This window comes from Phalaenopsis equestris, unplaced genomic scaffold, assembly GCF_001263595.1.
Source record: "Phalaenopsis equestris unplaced genomic scaffold, ASM126359v1 Scaffold000488, whole genome shotgun sequence".
NCBI lineage: Eukaryota > Viridiplantae > Streptophyta > Magnoliopsida > Asparagales > Orchidaceae > Phalaenopsis > Phalaenopsis equestris.
In genome coordinates, this window is record NW_018164928.1 from 987,248 (window position 1) to 996,471 (window position 9,224).

Genomic DNA, 9,224 nt, shown 5'->3' on the forward strand with positions numbered 1-9,224 from the left:
CCCCCTTTTTTTTTTTCTTCAATATTTTAATTATTGTATATATTGTGTATTATCATCATAATGAATCACTTCCAGTGTATATTTTAGTTTAAATTAGTGGTTTTGTTCTTACCAAGTTCATATGGTAGATTAATTTGCAATTGTCTTTTATAGATTCTGCACCTTTGAAGTATGCTTATGCAGAGCTGGAAGAGTCCCGTGGAGCAATTCAGGTCTTTTAATTCATTGTGCTTTATGTGCGAGTGGTTCAGTTTTCAAAATTTATAACTTTTTGTTCCCTCTTTTTATAGCCAGCCAAAAAAATTTATGAAAGTCTTATTGATAACAATGCCACTGACGCATCACTTGCTCATATTCAGGCAAGCAGTTTTTTTTTTTTTTAACCCTCCGCTTTATTTTAAAATATTTTAATTTCATTTTTTAACTTGGACTTTTCTACCTGTTCTAGTTTATTAAGTTTTTGAGGAGAACAGAAGGGATTGAAGTCGCTCGCAAATATTTCCTAGATGTTCAGAAGCTCTCAAACTGTACTTATCATGTATTTGTTGCTTTTGCTATGATGGCATTTTGTCTTGACAAAGATGTAAAGGTTGGACATTTCTTCAATCTTTCAAAGTTGTTGCAAATCATTTAGCTATTGTCTATAAATTCAAGAAAATTAACTAATCATTCTATTCCTTTTTTCTAAATGTGATTTTGTTCTAAACACATGGGTTTGCTTAGGCTTTTTAGGTTTCAAGCATACTACTATTAGCTTGAGAACTTTTGCAAAACTTCAATTTTTCATTGGGTGATGATTATAAATTAGATTCTATATGCATTCTAGTTTGTCTCTTTTATTGTCGTGATAGTTGTCGTGATGATCTCTTGACCAAAGCGTGGAAAAATTAAGGATAATAGTCTTGGAAAGTGTTATATTAGGGCGAGATGATTTTATGTCCACATAATTAGGGATATTTTCTTTGTCATTTGTTTCCTTTTTTTATTTTCTATGTATATATATGATTATATTGGAGTTAACCCAACCACGACACAAACGACACACAAATTTATTGTTGATAAAAAAAAGTTACAAGGACGACGCTATAATAACAATAACACGATACATACAATGATAATGCGAATTTGAGAAAATAAGAACAAACGTAAATAAATAACAGAAGACAAAACAACCTTCAGGAGTGGGCGCGATAGATCCGACAAGTAGAAGATGCTGTAGGAGTGACGTTAGGGCCGACAAGTTTGTTGGAAGTGTCGTACGAAAGCTCGCGAGAGGTGTGGCCCTGGAATTGGGAGCGGGAAGCGACAGAAAGGAGCATTGATGAAGCGGTGAACAATTGGGGGCGAAAAAAGAGGTCTGTGGCTTGTCTGCGGTGGTGTCGGGATCTGCGAACAACTAGGGAGGAACGGGAGGGGGGCTAGGGGCACGTCTGTGCCACTGGAGGGATTTGCAAACTGAGGGCAAACGTGAGGTAGTTAGCGGCTCGTCTGGGGTGCTGGAGAGATTTGCAAACGACTGAGAAGTGAACAAGGAAGGCATTGCAACTCATCTGTGATGCTGGAGGGAGTTGCGATCGGCTGAATCAAGCAGAAGACGGGACCAGTGGACTCTCTGTGCAGAGGATGGCGCTGGTGACTGACACGGGAGGAAGGAGCAGAGGGGAGAAACACACCACCTTCGGCGAGGTACAATAGTAGCCCCGCTCGCTATCAGATATAACTATCTAAGAGGAAACGCCTGGAAGACACCTGAAATCAAGAAATGATCAAGAATTGTTTATTAATCAGAACAAAACAATTATAAATAGATGAAAGTAGGGGGTAAACTAGGTGGATAGAGAAATAGGTATGAATTAAAGGAGAGTGAAAGGAATAAGCAAGATTTTGAAATTCAGTTTAAGTAGAAAGGAGAGGATTTGATAGGGGAGGAATCAAGGGCTTCAGATTATGTGGGGTGGAAGTTTCCGCCCAACTAGGTTGGTCTGGATGATCCGATCTAGCAGTGAGGTTGGATCTGTTTGTGTCAGGTTGACTCACAGAGCCCTCGCATCATGTGATCTCACATTTTCATCAATAATATGTGAAGTAGATTTCATACTTTGTTGGTTTTAGAACTAGATTGGTCTTGCCCTAGCCGCCCCTCCAATCTCTTTTATTCTTTGTTCGTTCGTAGGCATGCTTGCATGTTGCACGTTGCCCTTACCAAGGGCATATACCATAAAAAAAATTTTGTGATGCTTCTACATTTACTTAGGTTAACCTATAATTTTAAATATTTAAAAATTTTGTAGTTTCTAATTTTTTCTACACCTCCCTTAGAATCTGACAGATTAAGGGTCTTCGGGCGGCTCTGCTATATTGGGAGGGTAAATAATGAAAATGTTGTAAAATTTCTTTTTCTTTTTTGTTTGTAGTTGATTTACGATGCTTTATGGAATAATAATTCATTGGGTCAATTAGTATTTCTGAGGATTGCACGAGTCCTTGATAGGATAAATTATTATGTCTAAGAACCACACATAACAATGCGCGGGTATTTTGTAGTACACTATTTTTGTACAAATTATGTGCTCTGATTTTATTCAGTAGGTAGTCAGTATAAAGTTGTGTACTTCGATAAATTTAAATACACTTTAAAATAAAATACACAATTGTGTACTCTAATATATTTACATGTACCTCTATTTAGGGTTTTCAAATCTAATAATTCTCCCTTGATGGGGACCTTATAAGCCCTAAAATGCTTCTACATACTTGCTTTCTCTTTTTTTTTTAATGTCTAGTCCCCATTTTGAAGTTTTTTTTTTGCCCATTTGTATTTATGGTCATTTTTTTTATTAGATTGAATTATCTTCCTTTGGAGAATATTAAATTTTAATTCAAACTTTTGTTAGGATTTAGATTTTCTTTTAAAGAATTATATTTTATTAATGATTGGTTAAAGAACAAGCGAAATGTTGAGTTCCTTATTTTAACCCTCTCCATAACTTAGTTTTTTTAAGATAAAGTTTATTTAATTTAAATCTATTTATTTAAGCTGGATTGTTTTAGCATATGTGCCTAGCATGTCAAGAGGAAAGCATTCATTTTCTTCTTATTTTTAGGTCTCTTTCTTCTGCTTAATATCAGTGTGCTTCTTTTAGTTAATAATCATTTTTAGCTTTGGCTCCGCCTATGAGATCACTTGGCTATTTTTGAAGAGTAATAATCTACACTGTTCGTTTTGAATTGTTCCTCTACTTGCAGGTTGCTCATAATGTTTTTGAGGCAGGCTTAAAGAAGTTTATGAATGAGCCTGGTTACATACTTGAGTAAGTTCTTACACCTGATATATATATATATATATATATATGTATCTATATATATGTATGTATGTATGTATGTATATCTTTGTGTGTGTGTGAATCTGTGTGTGATTTACATACATAGCTCTCAATTCTTATGTTTTTGTATATCTACCACCTAAATTTTTACATATGCCGCCTTACCTTATGCACGAAAAGGTGTATTTAACTTTTTAAAAACTACAAGGGTGGTATTTTTTATTGATATGAAAGATTTAGGTGGTATAAATGTAAAATGTAAAGTCGAGGTGTTACATATGTAAATACATAGGAATTGGGTGGTAAATGCCCCTATATATATATGCATATGGATGAACATTTTACACATGTAAGATCTAAATTAAGTTCACAGATATGCAGATTTCTTGTGTCGTTTAAACGATGACAGAAATGTACGTGCTTTGTTTGAGCGTGCATTAAGCCTGCTCCCCCCTGATAATTCTGGAGAGGTACATTGTTTTTATCCATGATTTAAGTTAGTTTTTGGGGGCATTTACACACTTACCACCCAGCTCCTATCAATTTACATATCTAACACCTAAACTTTTACATTTTACATTTATTCCACCCAAATCTTTCTTATCACACAAAAAATACCTTATTAACTTTTATCACATAAAAAATACCATATTAACTTTTATAAAGTGAAATACATCTTTTCATGCATACTTAAGGAGGCATGTTTGTAAAAACTGAAGTTTAGGTGTTAGATATGTAAATACATGAGAATTGTGTGGTACGTATCTAAATCTTCCTTTTTTTTTTCTTTTCTTCCACTAGTTAGACAAGATTGTAAAGTTGCGTTGTAGATATCATTTTGTGTTTTTGCACTTTTTTGAGCAATTTATATTATCCTTTTAGTGGCCTAGGTTTATATGATGCTCTTCCGCAGCAAATAAGAAATTGTTTGGACATGATATTCCAGGAACTTAGTAGCTAATTAGTCACTCATTTGTTAACTTTGTTAACCAGGTTTGGAAACAATTTGCTAAATTCGAACAGACATTTGGAGATCTGGCCAGCATTTTAAAGGTACATTCTTTTCTATATTAATAGAAAGGGGCAAACATAGCACATAATTCTTATGCATTTGCATCTCACACCTAAACTTTGATATTTATACACATAACACTTGAATCTTTAATATCACATCAAAAATAGTACTATTATTACCTTTTAAAAGTGAAATACACCTTTTGATGCATAGGTTTAAAGCACCCAAGTGCTATGTACGTAAGTATGAAAGTTTAGGTGTGATATATGTATATACGCAAGAATTGTGTGCTACTTACGTAAAATTTCCTGATTGAAAATATTAGCGCCGTACTATTTTCTTGTTGTGAAGCACTTCTCTGTTACATTGGAAATCCAGTTTTTACATTTTTGTCCTGGTTTACAAAGGAAAATGAGTTTTCTTAGGTGTAGGTGTGGCAACTTAATCATACACTTCTTGGAAGAAAATTTGAAATTTTTTGTTTAGTTTATGTGAGAGCTGAAACTTTCCTTCCCACGTTTTCTTGACACGGCCTTTGCTCCTCTTGAATTGCAAAAATTTTGAGATTTCCTTTTCTCGCTACCTAGCCACACGATCTTCCGCGATTTTTTCCTCTTCCACTCACTCTCGCACCGTCTTGCCTTTTCCTGTCGCGCAAATTTCTTTCCTTCTGTTCTCCTTGCCATATTTTGCCCTCGCAAACCAATTTCTTCCTGCCACCGCCTTTCTTCCTGATTTAAGGAGGGCAAGGCTAGGGCATCACAAGGTAGCCACTTGCCCTCTTTCTACCGCTACTTTTGGAGCCCTCCTCTTAGCCAAACCCTAAGCCTCCTATCCCTCTTCCTTGCAGCCACTGTCGTCGTCCATTGTCTCATGCACGACCGGCTAGTACCAACTACAGTTACTATTATTTTCTATTCCATTTATTCATACACTTAGTATACATTTTTTTTTTGGTGTGATATATATATATATATATATATATATATATCACTCCTTAATGCTTTTATGTTAAGCTATTAATTTTGTTTAATTTAGTCCATATTTACTTTAATTAAAGTTTAAATTTAATGTATGAGTTGTTTGTTCATAATTTTACATTAACTTCCATGTTCTTTATCAACTAAGCTCATTGCCGCTCACAAAAATAAACTCTCCACGCCTTTAAATGGGCATACATTACTATCGACTTACAAATAGGTTGTCATTGCACAAGTTTAAAATTGAAGCACTAAGGGATTTGTTCGTTGCAAAGGGTAAATTATACATTTTAGTTAATTGAATCAAATCACAAGGGATATTACATAATATATTGATTTTTAACAATCTTTATACCAATCATAATGTTAACTTGGGGCATTTACATACATACCACCCACCCAATCTTATACATTTCCATATCTAACACCTATTTTGTTTTTTACATTACCACCAAAATCTTTCGTATCACATCAAAAGTACTACTATTTTAACTTCTAAAAAATGAAATACAATTTTTCCATGTATAGATAAGGTGACATGTAGAAATTGAATTTTAGGTGTTAGATATGTAAATGCATAAGAATTGAGTGGCATGTATGAAATATTTCTTTTAGATTTATCAATGCTATTTAAATCAGATATTAAAAAAAAAACATTACCAACTAAGAATAAATTTAAATAATTGAACTTTTCATAAGAGAATGAAGAATTGCACATTTAAACTGAATTAAAAATGAAAGCAAAGGCTTGAAATTAGAGTTGCATTTGAACTTTGCATACACTGCATCGCATGAACAAACTTTGCATGCACTGCATCACATGAGTTCGTTTTCATCTCTATACTCCTGTTGTTCTATGATAGCTCATCTTATGTATTTACATATCTTACACCTAAATTTTTCATATTTACGTGCCTTGCACTTTGGTGCTTTAAACATATTCATGAAATTGTGTAATTCACTTTTAAAAAGTGGCTAGTTTTTATGAAAATGTGTAATTCACTTTTAAAAGTGTATTTTTGATGTTATGCTAAAGATGTTAGTGCTATGTTTGTAAATATGAAAATTTAGGTGTGAGATATGTAAATACATAAGAATTGTGTGCTATGTATGTAGAAGCCTCTCTTTTTTTTTTCTGCTGGGTTGCAAAATGTCAGCAAAATGGCTTTTTCAGCATGTTTTTGAAATCTAATAACCTGTGAGATTTTATTAATCTTCCTTCAACTTCAACCTATCTACTTTATCTCTAAATCTTGTTCAAAATCTACCTTTCTGACATCATCTTTTGGTTTTTCTCTATATTCCACGTTTTTCTCACCCCAGGTTGATGTAAGACGAAAAGAAGCTCTATCTGGGGCAGGTGAAGATTACTCATCAGCTTTGGAGAGTACCTTGCATGACGTCGTCTCTCGGTACAACTTCATGGACCTTTGGCCTTGCTCATCTAAAGAATTAGATCATTTAGTAAGACAAGAGGTAATAATTTTATACCAAGCCTCTGATTTGTATTACATTCTTACATTTTTGTCCACTTTCAAAATGATATATTACGTCGTTTATCTGTCAGTTGTTATGATAAGCATGATAGAGACATTTTGAATCATATGCTAGCACTGTCGAATTTATGTTGGCCTACATTGATGGTGAAAGCTATTCGTAGGCAAGTACACCCAGTGGTGGAATTAAGAGTTGGTTGGGGAAGACACTCGCCACCCGTAGAATTTTACTGAACTCGTTAATATCATTTAGTATACCCCCCACACCACAAAAACTTAAATGCTCACTAATAATTTAATATTTACCATATTTTTAGTGATAATATTACTTATAATAGTTATAAATTTATTTAGGACGTGAAAGCTTTAAACCTAAATACTCGCCGCTTCTTAATTTTTAGTTTCGTCACCCATTTCCTTCAGTTTTGTGCTGCTGCTGAGTACACCTGCTACTATATGTGTTCTTTGTAGATAATGATAAGTCTAAGATACAACAAGGTAACAAATACTAGTAGTGTGTCGAACAAATGCCCATTTTCATGTAGAGCTGCCTTTATAAGGGCTAGTGGGACTTGAAGACTACTAAGCTTTTTGGTGCTGGCTTGGCCGTTGAGCCATTACACTTGAGCTTGTTAGGTTATTACATTTTGATAAATTAACTTTCTCAATTTGTGTTATGTGGATGATGCTTTTTTTATCCCATTAGTGAATACTTAGAGGTCTTATCTAATATTAGGATAGGATCTTGGAATATAGGCACTCTCAATGGTAAATTAATGGAATTAGTTGATATTATGATTCATAGGAAAATTAATATCTTATGTATTCAAGAAACTAAGTGGGTGGGAGAAAAGGCTAAGGAGATTGATAATTTAGGTTTTAAACTTTGGTATTCTGGTAAGAGTCGCACTAGAAATGGTGTAGGTGTAATTATAGATAAGAGTTTGAAAGATAATGTTGTTAAAAATTAATAGAGTTGGTGATAGAATTATAGCCCTTAAGATTGTCATTGATACTAAGATTTTTAATATTATAAGTGTTTATGCTCCTCAAGTAGGTTTAGATACAGGGTCTAAAGATAAATTTTGGAATGACTTAGAAGACTTAATACAAATGATATCTCTTGAAAAAAAAATTTTTATTGGAGGAGACTAAATGGGCATGTCGGTAGAGTGGTAGAAGATTTCAGAAATATTCATGGGGGCTACGGTTTTGGAGTAACTAACGAAGAAGGTAGAGCTATTTTAGATTTTATTTTAGCGTATGATTTTGTTATTACTAATATTTTATTGAAAAAAAGGGATGAACATCTTATTACTTATAAGAGTTGATTTAATAAAACACAAAAGAAGAAGGGATCATTGTGATTGTAAAGATTGGAAAGTCATTCCAAGTGAAGATTTAAATACCCAACATCGTTTATTAGTTTTAGATTTTAAGATTAAGAGTTGTAAAATAAAAAATACTAGGACTCATCATTGTAGAATTAGATGGAGAAACTTAAAAGACAAATAAAATTTGTTTTATGTGTAAAATTCAAGATTTCAAAATTTGGGATATTCATGAAGAAGCAAATGTGATGTGAGATAAAATAACAAACACTATTAAACAAGTAGCAAAAAATGTTCTTGGAGAATCAAAAGAAAAAATATTTACAAATAACAATAGTTGGTGGTGAAATAATAATATGCAAGAAAAGATAAAATATAAGAAGTTATGTTATAAAAATTGGTTTAAATGTAAAAACTTAGAAAACTGGAAAAAATATTAAACAGCCCGCATGGAGTCTAAAAGAACAATCTGTGACGCTAAAAATTCAGCTTTTAATGATATTTATAATAGATTAGATACTAAGCAGAATGAAAAATATATGTATAAATTAGTCAAACAAAGAGAAAAGAAAAGTAAAGATTTAACTCAAGTAAAGTGTATTAAAAATGAAAATCAAAAAGTACTTTTCTTAGAAAAAGATATTCAACATAGGTGGGTGAGTTACTTTGATAAACTTTTTAATGAAGTTTCTGAAAATACGATCAACATTAGTGATTTTAATATCGTGAATAATAGTAAAACGTATCATTTCTATCGTCGCATTAGCAAAAAAGAAGTTGAGAAGACTTTAAAGAAAACCAAAGGTGGAAAGTCTGTAGGACCTGATGATATCCCAATTGAAGTGTGGAAATATTTGGGAGATTTGGGAGTTTCTTGGCTTACTAAACTCTTTAATATTATTTTAAAAACTAAAAAGATGCCTGAGGAGTGGAGGAAGAGTATTTTGATCCCCATTTTTAAGAATAAAGGGGATGCACAAGAGTGTGCAAATTATAGAGGAATTAAGTTGATGTGTCATACTTTAAAATTATGGGAGAGGGTAATTGAACATAGGTTAAGACGTATTACAAAGATTTCT

General features: G+C 32.9%; 1 protein-coding gene across 1 annotated transcript in view; it reads left to right on the forward strand.

Annotated features, from left to right (window-relative positions):
• The window catches only part of LOC110028090 (cleavage stimulation factor subunit 77), a 74,226-nt gene that overhangs the window by 59,534 nt on the left and 5,468 nt on the right, over positions 1 to 9,224 (forward strand). The window contains 7 exon segments of the mRNA XM_020729809.1: positions 154 to 212; positions 291 to 359; positions 449 to 589; positions 3,247 to 3,311; positions 3,697 to 3,793; positions 4,317 to 4,376; positions 6,642 to 6,794. Of these exon segments, the coding sequence (XP_020585468.1) occupies positions 154 to 212; positions 291 to 359; positions 449 to 589; positions 3,247 to 3,311; positions 3,697 to 3,793; positions 4,317 to 4,376; positions 6,642 to 6,794 (644 nt within the window).